General features: G+C 40.3%; 1 protein-coding gene across 1 annotated transcript in view; it reads right to left on the bottom strand.

Annotated features, from left to right (window-relative positions):
* ALMS1 (ALMS1, centrosome and basal body associated protein) overlaps positions 1–23423 on the bottom strand; it is a 72767-nt gene that overhangs the window by 3207 nt on the left and 46137 nt on the right. The window contains exons 10-18 of the mRNA XM_026847042.1: positions 22548–22673; positions 20620–20790; positions 15662–16857; positions 12315–12429; positions 10978–11232; positions 8984–9228; positions 7725–7908; positions 7453–7516; positions 3083–3182 (exon numbers count right to left, since the gene is read on the bottom strand). Coding sequence (XP_026702843.1) covers positions 3083–3182; positions 7453–7516; positions 7725–7908; positions 8984–9228; positions 10978–11232; positions 12315–12429; positions 15662–16857; positions 20620–20790; positions 22548–22673 — 2456 coding nt within the window. The remainder of the gene's footprint in view (positions 1–3082; positions 3183–7452; positions 7517–7724; positions 7909–8983; positions 9229–10977; positions 11233–12314; positions 12430–15661; positions 16858–20619; positions 20791–22547; positions 22674–23423) is intronic.

Below are 23423 nucleotides of genomic sequence, written 5' to 3'. Positions count from 1 at the left end.
TCTGACTAGCAGTGTACATGTTAAATTTATTGCTTCCTTTCCCAAATTTTAATCACCCCTAACCTGTGAGCCCTCAATGCCCTGTAGAAATGGCACACACACCGCACTGCTAGGCAATGCCATCCTCAGAGCCAGCAGTACTGCTATTAGGGAGGTGTACACCTAGTTTTACTTTTACATGTCTACTCCTCTGGTATCAGTGACAGAAATAGAATCAACCAGTGTCCCAGGGCCACATTACATCACGGTTGAGATGTGATAAATTTAGGATATAAGCACACTTCACTCTTAAGACAGTGCTCAGCCACAGGTGCTGGGAGAAGAGAATAAGTGCTCAGACTCTCTTTCTCTAAGCCCACTGGTCTGGGGGTTCAAGACATCCCCACCTGCAGTTTCATTAGTGCTCCTCTGTCAGGAATTAACATTTGCACCGTGCAAAGTCAGGCAAGAAAATAGGAGCATAAGCCTCGGACTCTCCCGAACAGAGTGCCTGAGCATGCACTTTCACCTACTAAGCTGCACCCTAGAGTGGCTGGGGCATGAGTAGATCTTTTCCCCATCAAGATGATCAGTGCTAGCATCAAAATCCAAAGAGTGAAGGACAAAAGGTTTCTTTAGGGACAGGTCATGTCACTAAGTCAGAGGATACGAGTACTACAGGTGGCTCCACCACTGACCCCCACACAAACTTGAGCAGGACACTCGGCTCTCTGCCTCCTGCTCCTTTCCCAAGCTTTGTCTGGATATATGCCAAATGATCTTGGAAGGAACTGTCCCCTCTTAAGGTTTGTATGAGGCACAGCAAGACTCCCCTAAGGTGACTGCAATTAAAACGAGACTCAGATCTACTCCAGAGTACTGATCTGCTACTCTACATCGGCAGTTCACAAACTTGCCACTATGAGAGATACTCAGCCCACAGTCTGGGTACAGTGCTTACAGATCATTTAGACGCTACAACCCTAGATTACATGCCGTTTTAGTCTAGCTTTTGTCCCAGCCGTTTTCTTCTCCTAATACTCTGTGTCATCTTTGGAGTCATGCCACAAAATCTGCGGTTCCTTTTTTTTCCACGCACAATCAGATTCGCTTAGAAACTGATGCTCTCAGCAACACATTCACCAAATTCTAAACAAACCATTCAATGTATTTACAGCTACACTGCATCATCAGACAAAAAGATTACAATATTTACTGCAATGAATCACCATCCCTCTTCTAATCAAAACCACACTTATATACAAAACTTTTGATCTGATTCCTTATCTGCTTGCAGATGACTGCGCTACTCCAAGTCAATGACTGACAGCATTCATTAACTCTTAAGACTTTATCGTACCAGCATCTGAAATTCTCAAACTAGTGGAAAAAAAAAAACATCCTGAATATACCCGGCAGAAGTATAGCATCAAATTCAAGTAATTCTAGTAGTAAATACCCACAATCAGATTAGGAAGGTATTCTGGATAATACATCACGTTACAAGCCCTGACTTTTAAAATCCAATTACTGCTGTTCCCAACAAATAACTAGCCCTATTATTCCAACTCTGGAAGGACAACTCAGCCATGAAAGAATTGCAATGCTAAAACTGAAGTGTAACCTTAAGATCCAGAGGGAAAAAAAAAAAACAAAACACCAAACAGTTTTAATTTTTAATGCGTGTCCTTAAACTACCGAGGCTTATATTGCAGTTTATTGCCTGATGCCAGAGTTCCCCAGAAGGCTGCATATTATGGTATGGGTTAGCTAAAGAGCGAGAAGGTAAATCAGATTAGAACCTCAGTGTTTGTTACAAATGGTTGTTTCTCAGCTTTTAGTTTTTATTAAGTCTTAAGAGAATGCTTATGCATATGGATGTCTAAGAGCAGCTCCAGAAGTGATACACTGGTCAGTTTTGGAGATGTGCTGCTCAGAGGGGACAAATGGGCCTCCTCAGGACATTCACCACATCACTGTGTATAAACTGATACTGCCTGTTACCCAGAAATACTAGATAATCAGATGTGTGCACATGGGAGGGCATATGGACAGAACACTCTCTTCCTTGTTACTTACAGTGCTCAACCCAGGTGAAGCTCTAGCACAGGGTTCTTCAGCCTTCCCATCATTAATTAAACCTGTGCTTTGTGTCTGTCTGTTAACCACATTACACAGCTTGGAGAGCCAGAGGGGAAGAGCATTAGCAGCACTTGTTAGCTGGGACAGAAACAGCTCCCTGCAGGGATCTCACTGCTTCCAGGCAGAACGAGGCAGGAGTCAGCAGAGTCCTGGAGTAACCCAGTAAAACAGGCCCCCAGTTTCCTTCTCCTGCTCACCAAAATCCTGGAGTCCTCACCCCACCTTTGCACTGCTGCTGGTTAGGTGGTGAGGCCCCAGCACAGAAACCATTCTTGAGCTGCTGGATGTTTGTGGTTCAAAGTTAGTCATACCCACACTTTAGGGGCACTGGTTTATTCTACAACTTGCCTGACAGAGGAGATTCGAGGCTGACCCAGGCCAGTGTGGTAAGACCACACAGTCAGCTGAACAAACACTTGATGATGACATCCACAGCCCCCAAAGTTAACAAATTACCACCAGGACTGCCAGTACTCCACTGGAGAAAAATTAATAATGACGACTCCAGGCTTTGTTTGCAAAGTTGGCTGTGAACTAGGTAAGCTATATCCACCTACAGCAAGGGTACACGAGAGCAAAACCAGCAGCCTTCAGGTCAAAGAGCCTGCCCATGGAATATTTTCTTTAAATATGTTCCACAAGCCCTCTGTTCTACCCTGAAGACTGCCCAAGACCTTTTTTATATGCTTCAATCAGGACCACGATTCCTTGTCTTTTTTTCCAATACACCATGTGTAGGTACTGGAAGGATTTCGGGTTACGTAGGGGGATTTTTTTGTTCCATGTTTTGCTAAGCTTTACTCTGATTAAATGTTAATGTATTCTATCCATCTAGAAGCTGCAAAATAACACCACAGTGTTATCTAGTAAATATTACTATAATGCTGTAATACTTTTGACCTCAAGAAAAAGAAAAAGATTCTAAAATGTTCCAGTACAAATACTTGCCGAGAACACCTACCATTTTATAAAGCTGTGCTTTCAGGCGGTATGAGTTATATTCCATTTTTCTCTTCTCTTCCTCCCGCTTCTTCTGCACCTCTGGCAGCTGTTCATAGATCCTTAAATGTAAATACAAGAAGTCAAAAATAGTGACCTGGAAGGAAGGACCTTACTGATATAAAAACAACATCCTCTGCTTTAGCTTCACATTCTGTTAAAGGCTACTGGCCAGCTACAGCATAAAAACAGTTATTTGGGGGTTTACTAGTGTCACACAAGGGAAAATGCAGAATATATAGCAGTTGTGATACCGGAAATTCCCACAGCACATAATGCCCTTCTCTTACAAGCAGCACCCTCCTAAAAGGAGTATTTTTAACACTATAATGATGAGACAGATGATGTGATTACCCAGCTGCAAAAGGTTCAATATCTTCAGCACAGAACGGCCCCATTGCTTTGAGGATATGCTGATGCTGGGCAACACGTTTATCCACCAATAGCAATATTTTTATCACAAGTTAAGCCATTTAGGCATCTTTTCAATATTTTAGTATTTTCAACATTCAACAGTGTTGCCCCGGTTTAGGTGAGGGATGTTTTGAGCTGAACAGAAGGTGCTCAGCACAGAGCCAGTGCACTATTCCAGTCTGCTTTATGTGCTACCATCTAAAGGAGGAACCCGAGAGCTTGGATGGCAGCGTATGGCTCACACTGCCTTCCCCAAATCTTCCTCTGACATCATAAAGCTTTACTAATTTCATGACAGAGGCTGCCAAGAAATCTGCAGCTTCAAAAACGTTGTGGTTTATGGGAGGTGAAAAATCAATGATGTCCAAAAATTTCAGTCCTGTAATATTTCAAGCGAGACAGATCTTACTCTAACTCTTCTTAACATGCTGATTTGATAATCAGCAAATAGGAAAAAAACCTAAAGTCATCCTGTTACAGATACAATACTGCATTACACTCCTTTAGAGGTTGTATCATTCTTACATCAGTATAATATCTTCGCATAATTACTGTTGGCACTTCAAATATTTGTAAAGACATCTATGCCTTCAACTCGTATTATCTGAAAGCACTTTGACACACTCCATTTTGAACACTGCAAATCGATACAGCCCACCAGCCAGGAGGGGCACCTCTGACCAGTTGCCTTGGTACTAATTCCAGCAGGAAAAGAAATAATATTTCAGCCCAGCAAGAGAAGTGAGGGAGGCAAATGTGTATCAGTTTGCAGGCGTTTGCTATTTTATCAGCACAAGTTAGGTGTCACTTGCATGTTTCAAAGGACAGAAGGACCAGGAGTTAGCTGGAAAGCAAATAGGAAGCTGTATGATAACTCATAACTAAGTAGGCAGAATCACAAAAGCAAGGAATCAAATCCAGATCTCAATTGGGACTGAATTTTCCCTCCTGTCTAATTCAGCAGCATCAGCTAGGGAGAGCCAAACACATTTGTGGCTTCTACAGTCCCCCACACAAATGTGTTTACCAGTCCATCAGACTTCACAGTGGAGTTGATAAGCAAGCAAATACACATCCAACACAAAAAAAAAAAAAAAAAAAAAGCAACTGCACTCCTTCCAGTGACCTACCTTCCTGTGGATCCCTATTTTCCTACTCTCTGCAGTTGCTCTTAGGAGGTCATCTTTCCTAAATATGTCACTACCCAGATTACTGCCACAAAAAAGAGAAAATAAATCACATTTTCACATTTCTTTTACTCCTCCTATGCTTTGCTGGATGGCAGCAGAGGGTGCTAGGTCTATGCGTGTGTTACTGGATGGAGGGAGGGATACAGCCACGATTTGGGGCTTTGCTTTACTACCGTCTCACCATCCTCTAAAGGCTTTTGCCATTCTAGGGCTCCCCTCACACAAGATCAAGATTTACCCCTGAAAAACCATCCCACATAAAGATGTTTAGAGCAAGAAGCGGGCAATGCAGAATTATAGGTAAATTCATTAAAAATTGGTTTCATTACTTCTGGCTAATTTGCCATGAGAAATTCCATTTATACCCTCACAGAGAAAAAGAAAAAAGCTTCTGCACTCATTATAGGTGTGGATTTCGAAAGAATGGTACAGAATAAATTACTTCTCAGCTCCAACTGAGAGCTGGAGTATGACAGCAGCAAGAACAAAAAAAAAAGTCACCAAGTGTGACTGCCTGAATCAGTCTCCATAGAAATCCTGCTGACTTTGGTTATTACGAAATCAGAGTTTCTGAAAATATAGGAGTTCAGATACATCGATCTCACAGTCCAAGTGACCTGAACCTGAATCCTTCTCCTTCAGTTAAAACATGGGGAGATGCATTCCTTTGGGGAATGGACATATTTCCCGTATTTACCACTTATGTCACCTCTCTAGTAACACCCTAAAAATACTTTAAAATTAAAATAAACCATTATTTTTGGACTCTCCTATCATATATAAGAAGGGGTTTACTTTATATATTGCATATTCCAGTAGACATTTTTTAGAATCACCACATAATGGAGGTTGAAAGGCAACCTCCTGAGGTCACCTAGACCAACCTCCTGCTCAGCGCAGGGATAACTTCAAGGCTAGATCAGGTTCATCCTCTCAACCTGTGACTCTTCCCACGGATGGCAGCTCTACCACCTCTGCAGGGCCCTGGTCCACCACTTCACCACCCTCCTCCCAAAGAACTGGCTTCCTCCTCTCCTGCTCAGGTTCCTCCTTCCTGTAACACATCGCTGCTGCTTGGCCTGGCACTGTGCACCTCCAAGAAGAGTCTTCCTCTGCCTTCTATAAACCCTCCTTCTGGCAGGGAAGTGCCACCACAGATCCTCATCTTCAGCCTCCTCCTCCTCCCTGGGCCAAACCACCTACAGCCGCCTCCTCCTCCCTGGGCCAAACCACCTACAGCCGCCTCCTCCTCCCTGGGCCAAACCAACCCAGGCCCCACAGCTTCTCTTCATCCACTGTGTGCTCCAGCCCCCTGAGTGTCTTGGTGGCCTCCACCAGCCTCAAGTCACTTTGCTGACAGCCCAGAACAGGAGACAGGATCCGGCTGTGGTCCCATGAGTGCTTCAGCAGAGGGAATATCCACTTCCCTCCACCTGCATGAAATACAGCGTGCTGCTGGCCTTCATCCCTGCCAGTACTGCTGACCCGTGTTTGATCTGCCTCCCAGCAGCTCCTGGGCCCCCAAGACCCTTTCCAGAAGGGCCACTCCACAGGCAGTCTGTCCTCAAGACACTGCCACCAGGGTGTGCTTGGGGGTTTCTGTCCCATGGAGACACTTGGCATTTGTCACTGCTGAACTTCATGAGATTCCTCTTCATCCTTTCCTCCAGCCTGCAGAGATCTCTAGAAACTGTAGACCTACTCTCCAGCACCCTGACTGGTCCTCCCAGTCCAGTGTCACCTGCAGACCTGTTGAGGTGTGCTCCATCCCATTGCCACGAGCAAGGAAGATGCTGTGAAACAGCCCCGGCTCACGGTATTGTCCCTTTCACACAGCACAAACCCTTCCCTGCACATTGCCTGCACATTCCAAGGCTTCAATGCCACAAAGCATTTTAATATATGCTGAAATCCCAACTACTTAAAACATCCCTTGCCTCAAGGTACGCTCGACCTTTGTTTTGTTTTGACTCTAAATAATTTACAGTATCAATGTATTTTTATGTAACTTTACAAGTTAACAGAGACGACTTCATAAGTCTCCAATTTACTTTTAAGTATTTATGCTGTTTCTCAGCTGGTACTCTTCCAAACCACCTCCTCTTGACCCCACTACTGTTTCAGAATCTGGCTGCAATACACTCAATTTTTTATTATACCTTCACATGCTCTCTCTGTAGTATAGGTATTCCAAACGTTTAATACATTGTTAGTGTGCTGTGCATTTTAGATATGAATTGAGTCAAAAATAAGGCAAAAAAAAAAAAATCTACGGTAAGGTGGTTTTCTTCAAGAGTAAAAGCCTCTGTATTCCTTTGTGAGTAATTAGTTCTTCCATCAAACAACTTTCATTTGGTGAAATGAAACCTCACTTTCTGCACCAATTACCTAGTTTGGTAATGTTTAAAATTATACAGACCACTCTAGTGGCCCACACCCTGCATTTCTTCTCCTTTCAGGCTCCAGTACTTGCAGAGTTTGCTCTAGCGCCTGGATGGCAGATAGTGCAGCAGAATACTCAGGTTTACTTACAGAAATCATTTTTCCAAAGTGATCTTGTTTTTCAGATTTTCTAATAAATGTTTTGTCCCTCTGATAAGATGCCTACATCTTGCACTGAAAAAGCTGAGTTATCCCCAACACTCAATTCTCTGACTGCAGATACCATTCATCCATCTTTTCCACCCAGGTCACTTATCCACCTGAAACAAATTTTTCTTAACCTTACCGTTTAGATCTTTGAACCATTTCACTCTTTGGAATTGTTCTTCTCTTTTCTCTAATCAGAAAACCTAAATGGGAGAATTTTGAGGTAAGAATGAACAAGTCTACTTCTCACAAAGAATACTACTGCAACAATGTGACTCCTTCATAAATTATAGATTCTTATAGACAATAATGTTAATTGTAATACTGTTATGAAAAATACACACACCCTTAAGGATAATGTGGAAATTCACTATTTCCTATAGAATGTACAAAGCAGAACCACGAAGGTACCTCTGTCAGACATCATGTGACTTGCACTCCTGTAGCCCTTTCTTTTCCCTGGAGGATTAAATAGCTTCTCTCGTTCAGACTGCAGTACGCTCTGTATCCTCCTCTCCTCCATTACAAGCTTCAGATGCTTCACACGCTCTCCAGAACGGGAGATGAAATCAGGGCGATGCACTGCAAGAGCCTCCTAAGATGGGATGACACAAACAAAGTCTAAAGTGGCCAGACTGTCTCCCTACAACTGGAAGGGAATAAACAAAATATCTAACACCATTAGCAAGTATGGGGAAAAAAAAACCAAACAACAAAGTAGCATTTGTTATAACATACAAAATCTTGCATCCTTAATGCTGGGTAGATCCTCAGAGAACTTGTTAAATTGTCAACAACCAGAAAACTAACTGGGCAGAAAGAATTAAAAAATTTGCTAAAATGATTAGCAAAAGGGACATAAACCTCTTCTCAAAAAAGCGTAGCAAAAAGTTAAAGCTGAGCCCATAGGACAGAAGATTCTATAAGTTACAGTCTCCCTTGTTATAAATTAGTAGGCACATCAACATTAGGAATTTGTTTTGGTTAAGTAGTGGAATTTTGGAAACCATCTCCATTTGCCACACTCCTGTTTCCATCACGGGGCAGTCTCTGAGTGCACAAACAGATGCGACTGAACTCAGATAAACTTCAGACATGCACCTTAGTTAGAACTTCCCATTTTACATTTCATTTGCGCGGATGATCTCTTTCCAAAATATTTCTGCACGCTGTATCTTGTATTTTTCCACCAGTAGAGTGATCACTCCTGATCTGACGTGTACACGTACACGCACGTGTATGTTTGTACACACACACAAACAGTTGGCACTGTATGAATTAAAGCCCCTTTTAATCATGCACTGTGTACATCACGCAGTATTATTTCTGTATGGAAGCAACTATGACTTGATATTATGTCAGCTACACTCCCTCTAGTTCCTGAAGCCAAATGATTTAAGCCCTAAAATATTAGATCAGTTCAAATAGATTAGTAGATTGTGGAAAGCCAGATTACCATAAGCAAAAAGCAGGAATTTGTTGGGTTTATTGGATTTTTTTGACTTTTTTTATTTTTAAAGGGGAACAGTTTGCAACACGTCGACTTCCAGTGATTATAAAGGTGAAATAATAAAGAAATAAAAGGAATAAAAAGTGTTTCCAAAAGATTCAGCATAACTCCTGCAATCCTGCCAAGATTTCAGCAGCCTTATAGCACGGTGTGGCTTTACCTGTAGCGTCAGCTTCACGAACGGCCGTGAGGACCTGTGCTCAGCATCTCTTTCTGGAACTGCTGGCCGAATCATGCTGCAGTGCTGCTGCTCTTGCCAGTTCTTCTCCCGGAGAGGCTCTCTCCAAGGCTTCATGCTGGTCAATGGTTCAAACCAAGATGGTCCGGGACCAGAAAAGGAATTGGAATGGTTTTCTTTCCTAGATTCAGATTTCAAGTCTTCTGCTTGGACGAACCAGGATATCCCTGTTAAAAGGCCACAGAAGAGAATAAAGATTTGTACACAACACATGTGCCTGTTTTCCATCCCCATCTCTGACTCTTTATGCCTGTGATGGTTTTGGCTGGGATAGAGTTAATTTTCTTCACAGTAGTCAATATGGGCTGTGTTTTGGATTTGTGCTGAAAAGAGTGTAGATAATAAAGTGGTGTTTTTGTTATTGCCAAGCAGGGCTTACACAGAGTCAAGGCCTTTTCTGCCTCTCACCCACCAGCGAGCAGGCTGGGGGGCACAAGAAGTCAGGAAGGGACACAGCTGGGACAGCTGACCCCAACTGCCCCCAGGGATGTCCCAGCCCATATGGCATCCTGCTCAGCTCATAAATCTGGGAGGAGGAGGAGGAGGAACGGGGGGACATTCAGAGTGGTGGTGTTTGTCTGCCCAAGTCACTGCTACATGTGATGGAGCCCAGCTTTCCTGGAGATGGCTGAACCCTGCCTGCCCAAGCGAAGGGGTGAAGGAATTCCTTGTTCTGCTTTGCTTGCGTGCACCGCTTTTGCTTTCCTTATTAAACTGTTTTTATCTCAACCCACGAGTTTTCTCACTTTTACCCTTCCGATTCTCTCCCCATCCCACCAACAGGGGAGCAAGCAAGAGACTGGGTAGGGCTGAGCTGCTGGCTGGGCTTAAACCACAACAAAGCCCAAGGTCTTAGCTAAATCCAATCAGTGGCTTAACACTGCAATACTCGCTTCAGTTTAATAACAGTGGGACTCTGTAGCAGGCACCTTTGGCAGTTTCAAAAGAATTTCTTTGCCAAGTGTCAGAAAACCAGCAAGTCTTTATCAAACAACACTTTCGAAAAAGCACAAAATGGCTTAGTTTGCGAGTTTGTCTCTATAGACAGAAGAGTTATTTATCAGCAATTACATCTCTAAGAAGCCTCTCTGCTGTCCTAAGCCCTATGGCTTTTTATATATATTTTTGAAGATCAAATGCTTTACATCTTCTAAATGTTAAATATGTATACAAGAATTAGATTACTCACAGTTTACATACATAATGGGATTTGAATACATCAGCTAGTACTCTGAGCAGATATTCTAAAATTTCTAAATTAAACCAGTATGAGAGAGTATGATTTGTCCCTACAACAGCAGCAATGATGACTAAGGAAAATATTTTTAAACATTTAATCATGACATTGTGAAGACTGACAGGAAATTTAAAAGAAAAAGAAAAAAGTGAGGAGGCTACACCATTGGCCCAAAAATGCAACTCTAGCTAAAAGAGGGAGACGAGCCTAGTTCTTCAGGTACCACAATCTTCCCTCAAGTACTCCTGAAAAAGTTTTTGTTCTTTGAAGCCTCAGTACATGAAACAGTACGTACAACTTAGAGCAACCAGTTACCCAGAGTTTAACAGAACCTTTTATACCTTGAAAACCAAAATTAAGTATCTACATGATTCCCACCTCATTCATCTTTCCTTGCCTTATTCATTGCTTCTTCTCTACTACCATTACTGCCTAGGTTGCATCTAACAGCTTGACTGAAAATGCCATCACAACAGAGCACTAGAGAGTTCACTCGACTTAAGTGTTTCTGTTTAAAATTCACTGATTAAAAACAGAATAAGAACTGACTGTACTACTGACAGACTGTACTACTGACAGACTACTCTGTGTCCTAGCTAATCCTCCTCACATATTGTGCTGGTTGCCGTTGAGATGTACAGCTTTTCTGGTCCGCAACGAAAGTGTATTTTGGACTGACCTTGTGGCAAATGCAGCCTGCTCCTTTTCGTCCTTTTCTCCACAAAAAAATTGCCTGGCTGTCCCTTCTGCTTATCCTTGCTTCCTGCTGCCTGATGATCTGTGACCATACCATCTGACTCTCCAAAAATACCATCCACACAATGCCAGGGTTCCTGTGGCCGTTGATTTGGCTGGCTAGATCTTGGGGTAGGAAAAGTCACACCAACATCTCGAGTGTTCTTCTTAGTTGCACTGTTCACAATCTCCAAGTCTCCTGTAGTTGAAAATGAAGCAGAACCATCTTATTCCAGAGCAGCTGGAAGGTCTCCCAACATCAGCGTGCGTGACACGCATAGTTCAGGAGACGACCCTTAATTTTTAGTTGGATGCTGAAGGATCATTTTCTTGACCCCACCTTCAAAAGGCAAAATCTTTTATATTCCCACTTCCAATTCAAAGAGTTTAGAATGACTCAGGATAGTTACTATATGATAATCTGAGTAAAATTAAAGTGGTGTAAAGTGCCCCAAGCAAAGCAAGCATGTGTGTGTATATATATGTGTGTGTGTTTTAGCTATAGAAGATTGGTTTGCTCACAGCACTACCAATGTTTAACAGAAACACCAGCACAAATATTTAACAGAAACATATAAAGTGGAAGGTGTCAACTAACATTCAAAAAGTCATAATGTGATCTTGAAAACAAGCCATGACAATATTTTTCTGATTCAATCCATTTGCACATGGGGGAAAAAAAAACCAACAAAACAGTAATAAACAAATAATTGATGTCTGATGAATAAAACAAAGCTGTTACTCAATCTGATGACTGGAAGTTAGCATGTAAATGAAAGCTATGAAAAAAGCTGATAATTGCCACCAGAAAAACCCACATGCAGAACCGCAGCAGTCCAGGATCAGTTTATGTTTTAAACAGAATATAACATCCAAAATATTACCAAGAAGAATATGAAACACTGCAGTTGCCTTCTGAAATAAAGGATGTCTACAAAACACATTCTGTGAGTAGCAGATACCTTGCAGAAAAAACAATATATAAAAAAAATACAGTTACTCCACCTTTGCTTGTTGAAAGGGACCAGAAGCTTAGGAGGTTAATAAACTTCTAAGTATGTGAGAAAACTGGCTACTAAAGGCAGACCAAGAAAGGAAATGAAATGGCTCATTTTTCTTACAACATGACATCTCTCTCTAAAAGCATTCGAAGTGAATTTGAAGAATGCTGCTTGTACATACCCGTCACCAGAAACATGCAACAGGCTTTGGAGAGTGTTTTCCAGAGATGAAAAGCAGAAGCAAATACAGAAGAGAGAAGTCTGGGATTCAACACCTCACCTGCTTGGATACCTTTGTTTAGCATCCGAGTCCGTCGCTTGTTACTAAGAGCAGAGCTTGGCCCCCAGGAACTGCTGCTTGCAGAGGTTGAATCCAATGAAAGGGAGATGGCACTCTAGAAAAAACAAACATGTACAAGAAGAGAAATTCCTGAAATACTAACCAAAACGATCAGAAAGCGGGTTCTAAACAGCGCAAAAAGCTATAGCCATCACTCTTTACTTGTTGTACCTTCATTCTGTTGCTGTTTAGATGTTTATTACAGGCTGATTGGTGTCTTTTATTGCCGGCCAGCCTTGACTTTATCCTTGTGCACTTTCAGCATCCCTTTATAGTAAGAAAAGTGCATTATTTCTGTAAGGCAAGAGCTTGCCTGTGACCAGATTCTGTACGGTGCTGAGCATCCTCCAACTCATTTGTTCAAAGTTCATGGGACAACATGGCCTGTCAAGACAGACTTACAAAAAACCTTCGCCGTGGCAAGACCGTTTGTTGCTTGGATTTCCACGAGAGGCTACAAACTACTTTGGAAAGAAGGGAGAATAACCTGGAAACTGAAGCCTATATTCCTCCCCTCTCAAACCAAAAGCCTTTAAAGGTTGCTTTGTGATTTCACACTGTGCTCCAGTTCTGTACCGTTGCAATGAAAGAGCAAAGGCCTTTCAAAACAGGGGAAGCTGTCTCACCCTGTGAGCCCCATTACGCAAAGTTCACCAGGTGAAGAAAATTAAACTCAAGAAAGACAAGAAATAGAAGACACTTAGTAAGAGCATGGCTTAGGCAAAACACGAGTTTCACATCTTCATTCACACAAACAGAAGTGCCAGCTGCGGGGATGTAAGCAGCACAACTCCGTAATAATTAATAATAAATTAATTTCCATTTTATGACATGTTGTAACTTTAGAGCCATTTAGAAAGGCATATACTCTGTAAGTGTAATGTATCTAGTCCACAAGCTTTCTGGTTATATAAAATACAGAGAAGGTTAGTGCTTTACTAACAGCGATTAACTGACAGTGCTTCCCCAGGCTTCAAATCCAACAGTGGAGCACAGACCAAGCTCTGCAACTCCACTGAATTTAATTTTTAATTACAAAACAGATTTTGTTTTTTTTCCTTGATCATAGCAATTAGTATCCTATTAGTAAGTCATAACGCTAGCCATGATGGAAATGAACAGAGGCTTTTTTATTACCTTTTTATTGAATCTCTGCTATCACCACTTCAACGCTAAACATAATTTCATTTCAACATTAAAAGGAAGCAATTTCTATTCTCACGCATCCTGGCAAAAACTGGGGTTTTTTTTTTAGTTTTATAAAACCATTACAGCTCTAGCAGAGTGCACTAGACAGATGTTGTAGATATGTATCTTCTTTCAGAGAACAGAGGCAAATTTGAGTATGTGCTCAGTAAAAGGGAGTCTAAAGGAAGGAAAAAAAACCCAAGATAACCCATTTACATGCACATGCATATCAGCCCGCAGAAATAAATATCAGCGGCCATTCAATACGGAATATTGACATGCACATTCCTGTTTGGACTAGAATATTCAGTGCAGTGCTTTCAAAGCCCTTCAGCAGTTGAATAGCGCAACCTTTAGCTTTGTACCTGCTACCAGATGGCAGCTTGAAGAGTGCTTTAGAAATAACAGAAACTGGAATAGATAAAATCCTTCTGGGGTGGGTTCAGCAGCTATAAATAAAAAAAGCTGTAACCAAGTTTTCTGGAAGCAGAGCTGACAATAGGCTGTCAAAAAAAAAAAAAAAAAGAGCTACAAAATGCAGCACTTGCCTGAAAGATCCATACAGTAGTCTCTCTAGGAGTAGGGTTCCTGCTATAAATAAATATCTGTCTCTGAACCACAGATATTTGCAACTAAAAAAAAAATAAATCTTGATTTTTGCTCAGCCAAGCGTCACAGAAATTACCAAAATTTTGATTTTAAACTAAGTTCGCCGTTTTGCCATCAATTTTCCCTCACTCCTTATTTAAGGTGGGTCATGTGTCTGTCTATATGTATTTTTAAAAAAGAACACTACATCAGCAAATAAAAGATACTACTTTTTAAAGCCACGTGGCTTCAATGCAACATCAAGCACTGGGAACAGTGAGCCTTTATTCTCAGATAAGTACTACTGCAATCAGTTATTTCACAGGTGATTCTAACAGGCAAAAGGTTAGATGTTGGTTTCAAGGTCCAAATAGCCATGGAATAAAATCATCTCCCAAATACTACAAGCCTGCAAGAAATGTTGGATCCTAACATCACTGTTAGATGGTCAGTGTTCTGGTTAATGGTCCTCAAGTTGCAATGTTTATGACAACTTGATTTTACCTTTAAATAAATATTACAAAGAAAAATGTTAATAAAAGTATTTTTTTAAACCGTTCACAGTCTTGAAAAAGACTGTTTCTCCCCCAGACATGCATTCATTAGCTTACTTGACACATAGAATGAGTTTGAGTTGTTTCTATAAAAAAAACCCTAACTCGTTTCAATGAAATCTATTAGTAATGATGACAATATCACTTTCTTCTGGTAGTACAAAAAAAAACCCAAAGAAATATTTCTCAGTTGTTCCTGTACTTTTCAGCAGTAACATATATTACAGAACACCAAAACTGTCATTTCTTACTATAATCACCAAATCGACGCCAAGGCTCCCTTTTGGGAAATCGATTTTAATTTCTCCTCCAAAGGGCAACAGACATATTCAATTGAAATGATCAGAATGATTTCCTCCACTTTAAAACAGTTTTACTCCAGACTTTTCACCTAGAATCCTTAGGGTTGAGAACTGGTCTTTTATTACACCTAAACTGGCAAATACAAAAACTGAACAAGCTTACAACCAGCACTCATCAAGACGATGTATTTCCAATATTTAAGATAGAGAAACAGTAAGAAAATTCACATAATAATTCCCATCTTCATGAAATGGTATCTATCATTACCCAGAGATATTCAGGCAGCAATAGGAAGTCAAAATCTACAACCTCAACTTACCACCACTGTCTTTAGGATTGCTAACACAAAGAACCTCCAGGTAACTAAAAATCAGATACAGCAGGATCTGGCTTCCCAAGACAAAGGACGAGAAAAAAGAGAAATAAGAACAAAGGGAAAGAAAGCACAATTGAGGTTTTAAGATATTTTGATCTCATCCTTACTTCTGGAAAGGCAGAGGGACTTGTTTGATCAAAGACAGAAGCCTACCATATAAACAACACTCTCTGGAAAATTTTAAATAATTCTCTGAATAACAAACTCTGCTGTACAGCAGCTTAAGAGTTCCTGTAAAGATGAGTTAAAATTATCTTCCGGTCTAACTGACCACATACCTGGATCTCTTTCCTTTTCTTGTGTCTCTCAGAAGTGACCTTTGGATATTCTACACCCACTTCTTTGCCACTTCCTTTGTCCCGCTTTTCAGAGCGACTTTTCTGGTGGTTGATTGTACAATAAAGTTGGGAGAGTCTTGGTGACAGCCGCACTCTTTCGTGCCCAAAAGCCCTGATCAGCCTGGCAGTATCAATGGTGGAAACGGAACTGCTCATCTCAGTCTGAGTAGCAGTTTCTGTCTCTGTTTGGGTCACCGCATCTGATTCCGAGGTGGTGGAACTGATCGTGGTGCTATGATCTCTACTAAGCCTCGTTTCTGTGGAAGCATCACTAGGAGTTTCCAAGTACTGCTGGTGCTCCAAAATTTTATTCATGTGGCGGATAATTTTCTCACCTGACCTATTTTTCCCGAGCTCAACAAGGTTATTTTTATCATGGGTGATTTGTGGTCTTTCTTCAACATGCGTTGCATTAGGCTCTAAGGTGTTTTCAGACAAGCTCCTTTCTGGAAGTTTTATTTTAGTCTGCTCTCTTCCCTTTATTTTCTTCTCAGAAACATTATTTTCGGATCTTGTTGGTATTAATGTATGCTGAATGGGATTCTGAAGGACCCTGGCCAATCGATCGAGGCGTTCAACAAGGGACAGTTCACCCTTACTCTTAAAATCACGGTGCTGGTGTCTCTTCTGGCACTCCAAAAACTTAATCCAGAGCTCATCTAAGCTACCAGGGGAGTGGGCGCTCTGTCTCGGTGGTAGGTCTTTCTCCACATTCTCATTACGGCGAGTGGTTTGGCTACTTGGTGAAGGATAATTTCTAGCTGCCTTTTGTTCTGCTTCTCTTCCTCCACGTTGAGGTAGCTCCTTCCGTGGCATTTCATTCCCCAAAGATGTGCTAACATTTAGATACTCACTGTTGCTGTAATCTGCTTCCGCAGTGAGCGGACAGAATTCATTTCCACCACCTTTTTTATGACAAACAGAGAAAACACGCTGATGACGACGTGCTTTTTTCCAGTTCTGTAAGATGGCACTTGAGGAAGGTCTAGCATGTCCGATACCAGAACTGTCTTCTGACAGCTCGCTGTTAGACAAGAAGTAGCTCTCACAGATGGGCGTTGGATGCTGAAGGTAGAACCGTGCAGATTTGAAGACTGAATGAGTGGTTTTTACAGACTTCGAACGATCTGTGCATTCTAGAAAAAAGGAAAGCACTTTAACTTTTTGTTTCTTTACAGGGAAGCAAGTAGCAAACAGCAAATGATAAACAGGATGAGTTTCATCCTAACACTTTCCAGTCACTTCAAAGGATTAAAAGCAGGAATCACTGTACCCAATTCCAAAAATGCAACAAACTTAGAAACAAAGTTGCAGCATTATTAAAAGTACATAAATAATACTTTCTATCATTTGCAACACAGAATCCAAGAGAATATTATATCCAACTGAATCTGAAGGAGGAATCTAATTACACCACAGGTAATTACTCTGGCCAAGATTTGGACTCATCTTTATTTATATTTATGGAAACTCATGACGGGCAGCCACAACTCATTTTTCCTCTTTTCAGACCAACGTGCAGGGAGTACAAACGTCCCCTAAGATTATGCCTGAACGTTATCTCTTAACAAACTCAGAACAACCGATATAATTTCCTGTACAGCTCCTAGAATTGTCTCTGACAGCATACCCAGATCTAGCCCTGTTTGCTTTCGAGCTCAGATAACACACTTTAGTTCAAAGCAGCACTGAAATCCCCCCAGAATATGCTACTATCTGAAATCATAAAGAACTATATGCAGAAATCCAATTATAATCTCATTTGTAATAGACCTATATTAAGTACACATGCAGCACGTGCTAGCAGGAATATACTCCAAAATAATTTTAAAGCTGTTTGTAATATACCGTAAAAAGAAAAAAAAATAAAAATCAAAATTAACGAAGTAAAAATGTGTTGCCTGTTATGTTCTTTGTACAACAGACTGAATTATATAATGAACCATGAAGGCAGAAAGTAGGAATTACAGATGCTAGTGCCAGAAGGATTTTGCAAGCCTCTATGCTTATTGCAAGATATTCCATGTCATTTTAGCCAAGTATGTTGTTTAAGGATGCCTTATAGAGCACTAATAGCTTTAGTATAAACAAAAGAGTTAATACAAAAAAAAAAAAAAGAAAGAACAGTTCATTTACTAATGTGACTAAGTAGTGGGGAGCTGTCAGCAAATGCCTATCAAGCTCCATTAATGGCACTATCACACTCATACTAGATTTTTCTCCCAAGTTTGTTTTTTTTGTTTGTATTTCTGTTGTTTGGTTTGAAACACTCTTGTTTCTGCGACTGTGATCTACTGATGAAAACAGAACCAGAAACCAGGTCTTCTTTTTGTTCACTTGAGCAAGCTTTGCCACCGGTTCACCAAAGGGTGGCAAGTCCAAGCCTCTCCCTACCCAGCAGGAAAACACCTATTTACCTCACCAAGAATCACAAGCTAGGTTTTTATAAAACCTCAATTCTACATAGAAAGATGTGATGCAAAATAAGCTCAAGAAGGGTCACAATTGCGTGAACTCATGCTGTTAACACCGCCTCATAAACCTTATTTTTATTTAGTCACTTGTTTTCCTTATGTTTTATACATCTCTTCCCTTCCCAACGCAGAGACACTTCAGTGCAATGTCAAGATCATGAATAGCATAATCTGACCCAGTCTCACTAACTCTGAAGTTGGAGGAGTTTGTCTTTCCATACAAGGTCAATGTTTATGTACTCATGTAAGAGGATTCCTCCACATCCTCCTGACAAATGAGATCAGGCTTGGGAATACGATGAAGAATTTTCGCTATTTCTGTATTTTTAAAAAGTTACCAACAAAATGGAAGGAATGCAAACAGGCAAAAAATAAAAATAAGTTTATATAGAGAAACTTTTTTAAAAAAATACATAACTTGCATAATTTTAAGCTCTAGACAAGCTCTGTGGGTAGAAGTAATCTTTTATTAGACCATCTAAAAATACAGTTGAAAAGTCAGAGAAGATTTTAGACATGCAAGTCTCTTTAGAAAGCTTGCTTAAATTTCCAGCTGTACTGGCTGGTTTAACAAAAGATTAGTTCTACTTACAGTTTCTTTCTTGCCTGTGTCTTTAGACCACCCTAGCTACAGAAAAATACTATTAGGTAATTTTATATTAACACTTGCGTTCCCCTTTCATTATTATGCAGGCTATTCAGAAAGACAAGTATCCACTGATCTCTGCTCCAGCACGCTATTTTGTTTGTTATTGCAGATTCTTGTTCAGAGAGCTCACTTCTATATATGCACTCTTTCTGGAGTTCTACCACCATGACTGAGCATTCCTCTTCTGAGTTACCCACAGTGAATGAAGAAAAGCGTTTTTCTATCTTACTCCACTTGGTTCCATACCCTTGCCTTTCATAAATGCTCACAGAGAATTATTTCTTCCATTAGAAAAAAAATAGGTTAAGACAACATTGTCTTTATTGTTGCCCTAATTCAGCTATTTGTCCTATGTACAGTTACCAAAAAAATAAAATGAACATCAAATAATGCAGTTCAGTGTGTCTTATGCAAACATTTTAAATTACCTTCTGGAAATAAAAATTATCTTCTGGAAATACCAAAACCTCTCCATTCTAAAGAGAAGAATTAATTCAAAAGAATTTAAATCATCAGAAGGAATCCCTACCAATGCATCAGCACTGCCCTGTGGGGTGACCTTATCCCAGGCATACAGAGCTGCCTGCTTAAGGACAAAAATAATCACGTTGAGGTACTTCATAAAAATCTGTTTCGTTAAATGTCTTCATATAACAAGTTTATGAGATACTAAGAAAAATAAATGGGCTCCCAAACCCCCTATATATGTGACTACTTAGAAGAGAACAGGAACTCTCTAATTCAGAATCCATTACGCAGTTCACATGTTTTGGGTCCCATCCCTCATTAACAGCCACAATTCTATTACCCCCTTGCACTTTGCTCACTCTTTGTTTAATATAGCACATGTCCCAAAATACTGTACTGTGCAATAAACAGCTTCTCTGAGGAACTAATAGCTGCATTTAGGAGAGACAGCAAACACGCAGCAATTTTCTATTTGCTTCTGAACAGGAACAAGATGCAATTCTCAAACACAATAAAAATCCTCATCCCTACGCAGACTTGAGGAAGTATATCAGCCACTCAAAAATCACAGAATGAGGTTTTGTACAAAAGGAGTGGCCATCAGGACTAATTTTTGTCACTGTCATGAGATACAATGTCAAAATCATCAGTTAGCACAGCATCATTTCATTTTGTCAGCATTCTCAACAAATAAAGCCTTAACGTAAGCTACTGTCGCGGTAAACCCTGACCTTCATCCCTCAGGAGTACCACTCAGCAACGTTAATGGAGGGGAAGAACAAAGAGACATCAGTTAAATCAAATTAAAATTCACTTAAATACCAACATTACAGAGATACTTTCCACAACATTACGAGACAGCGGTGTATTTGTGGGCAGGAACACAACCCCAACCCAATATACAGAACCATCCCACCTGTTTTTATTTACCAAGGAATTTCTGTTGTTTTCTACACCTCCATCCTTTCTACACTTAAAGAAGACTTTGCACTTCAAAACTTAAGAGTGCCTTAAAAAAAAAAACAACACAAAACCCAAATAAAACCCCATCAAAACCTAAAAGATCTTACAAAACCTCTGATAAGCACTGGAGCCACTGGAATGCTAGGAAATACTAACGTTCAAGTGTTTGGGCAGTCAGGGAGAAGCAGAAAGATAAAGAAAAGTGAGTCAAATTCAGCATCTTCAGGAAGACTATCAGCAATATCATGAGACCAGAAATCTTTGAACCTGAAATGTAATTCTTTTGCTCTGCTTTGTTTCATGTGTATGAAATCACATGTAAAATTGAACACACTTGTAACTACCTGGGGAAGCTTCCAGTGGTATCATTTGCTCCTCAGCCCAGGCTAGCTTGGGCTTGGCCCTCTTCGTGTAGATTCCTTCTTTACACTTGATAGCTGTACTGTCTGGAGGATTATCATCCCTTAAACCAAGCACTTTTGCTGGAAACCTTGGAGGAAGAGCATCATTTGACTCTGCAGAGGAAAAAAAAAGCAATAACTTTGAGTAGAAAGAGGAAGCAGGAAAAATAGATACAGAGATTTCACAACAAAGACAACGTCTGAAAGCAAACCTATTATCCAAGTAGTGGTGCCCGTATATTCACCAAGCACCAATCACGATTCCTAGTGAGCAGCTCTAGTGAATAAAAGCAGCAGTAGGTGTTGCACCACATTGTTTTCCATGATCTTTGGTGACAAGGTTCTTCTCAGAGGCAGATAGAATTTATCTATTCTACTAATGAGCAGAGATGAAGACAAGAAATTGAGCGTTAGACAATTCTGCTAGGAAGCCAGACACAGGACTTGGAATGTCCAGACTCCCTCTTGCTCACATTAAAATTCCAGACATTTCACTGACTGATGTAGATATCTATTTTCCGAGCTCAGAATAGCAATGGAGAAAAACTGGAAGACTAGAGTAGGTCTGTATAACCTCTACAGAAGAATTCAAGTCAACAGCAGAGCTCTCCTACTATCATATCGCTGCCTCCTAATGTTAGAAACCTGAAATGGCCCCTAACTGATTTATCATCCTTGTCAACACCACCTGGTTACATTCAGCGGACTCGCTCAGCTCCGTTTCCTTTAGCTACTGCTCATGAGCTAAGAATCCCAGCTGCAGCAGGGAGTTTAGAAAACAAAATTTAGTTTTCAATTCTGCTACATATTTTCTAGAACCTTGCACTGCCTCATATGCATACTGAATTTTTATATCTAGCATCATAAGTTTCTGCAAAACAACAGACTCGTATCACATTTGTTTCTCTCATTTTGACCATATCACAACAGACAGACTGGAAAAAGATAATGAGCAGAGACGCAGAAACAATTACAAGAACAATTTGTGACTATAATGATTAACCTGTGCATTTATTGCTGCTGTTGTGGCAACCTACTCCCCTGGGGCACATCTGTCAGAAACTGGACACCTCTGTAATAGTAGTTTTGTCTACAAATAACTGGATGTCAGAAAGATCTGACTGAAAACAACCTGCAAATAAGACCTATAATGCTTAAGTGATGTGTTCGTTATGTATAGAAGAGAACGGAAAAATAACAGCAGGCAAAGCAAAAGAAGTTGATGAATCACAGAGCACCCTTTCCCCTAGTAAATGGGAAGTGTTTTTTACTGGGAGATGAGAGGATGTGGGGAAGAGGCGAATATGTATTTTAAACCACAGTTATGAATTACATTGTTTATAGAAAGGCTTTCTACACTGGAATCCCCTAACATGGAAAGAAATTCAGCACTGAGAAAGGTATTATCTGAAATGCATGCTGGGTTAGGCGGATATTTCAGAATGCACGCATAACAAATTAATAAAAAAAGGGGGAGAAGGTACATAAATAAGGGAACTAAAAAGGAGGAGAACTGGCAGAAATATGAAAGAGACCAAACTGAGTAGTAATTCCCACAGGAAAGTAAAGAACTATCAAGCTGTAAAACATTGAGCCTTGTTTCTTTTTACTGCCAGAACGGAGCACTAACATCCCTTTCATCAAAGAAATTGAAACCATAGCCTTCAGTCAGGACTTAACACATCTCTGTGTTGTAAAGTGGTGTGAACATGAACAAAGACATATTTTTATTAAAATCAATGCACTTACTCTAAACCGGTAGGACAAGCTCAACTGAGACAATTCTGCATATGAAATTATATTTTGATATATTTTGATCCAAACGCAAAGTGATACTTGTAGTTCATGGAAGAACTGAGATAAGTAAGTACCTGAGTGAGAGCTCTCAACATTGGTTTCTGACCCATCTCGAGAAATTATGGATCTTGTCTTTAGATAAGGAACATAATACATCCCAGTACTTCCAGAAGGTTTATAGGGCAGCAGTAAGGGCTGATCTGTGGGGAAGGAAGGCAAAGCAATTAGCAGAAGTCAGGCTTTAATCCTTTAAGGCAACCGAAGATAAAAGCAACAAATCAGGACCCAAGGAGAGTGCTGAAGATGTTCACTGCAGTAAATCCAGAGAAATATCCTATTCATTAGGAAAATAAATTGCAATAATTATTTATTTAATTTATTATTTAATGTCCGCCCAATGCTCGGAAGGTTGACTGTTGCTTAGCTAGAAGAAACAGCTTACTTACCTATTCAATATTAAATTTCTGACTAGGGTGACAAACACTGACTTAAAAAAAAACTAAAACAAACAATTCACATAGTCCACACAGCTCCCACTTGATCCATGCTTAACGAAATAATTTTAAATGAGCATGGATATCTGTCTCTCAAGTCAATAAAAACAAGTGTGCTGTCATAACATAATTCCAGTAAACGTCTGGACCAGAACATTAGCTGACTTCTAATAACAAAGATGATCAGATAGCTGAAATATTTTTTGCACTCTGATATACTGCAAGAATCTGCTCTCTCAACTCGTACTATTTTAAACACCTTGCGAATAGAGATATAAAGCCTGGAGCCCAGGAAAAAAAAAAAAAAAAAAAAAAACATTAGTATAAAACACCACTGTGGGAAAACACTGTGCAACATCCACATTCTTCTGCCAACAGATTTTTAAAAGCCCTGCACATTTTTCTATTTTAATTCTGCTGAAAATAGCACATGCATATTTTCCTTAGATTTTGTAC

The sequence above is a fragment of the Athene cunicularia genome, assembly GCF_003259725.1.
Source record: "Athene cunicularia isolate RWA chromosome 4 unlocalized genomic scaffold, athCun1 chr4_part1, whole genome shotgun sequence".
Taxonomy (NCBI): Eukaryota; Metazoa; Chordata; class Aves; order Strigiformes; family Strigidae; genus Athene; species Athene cunicularia.
This window is presented reverse-complemented; position numbering and strand designations above follow the sequence as displayed.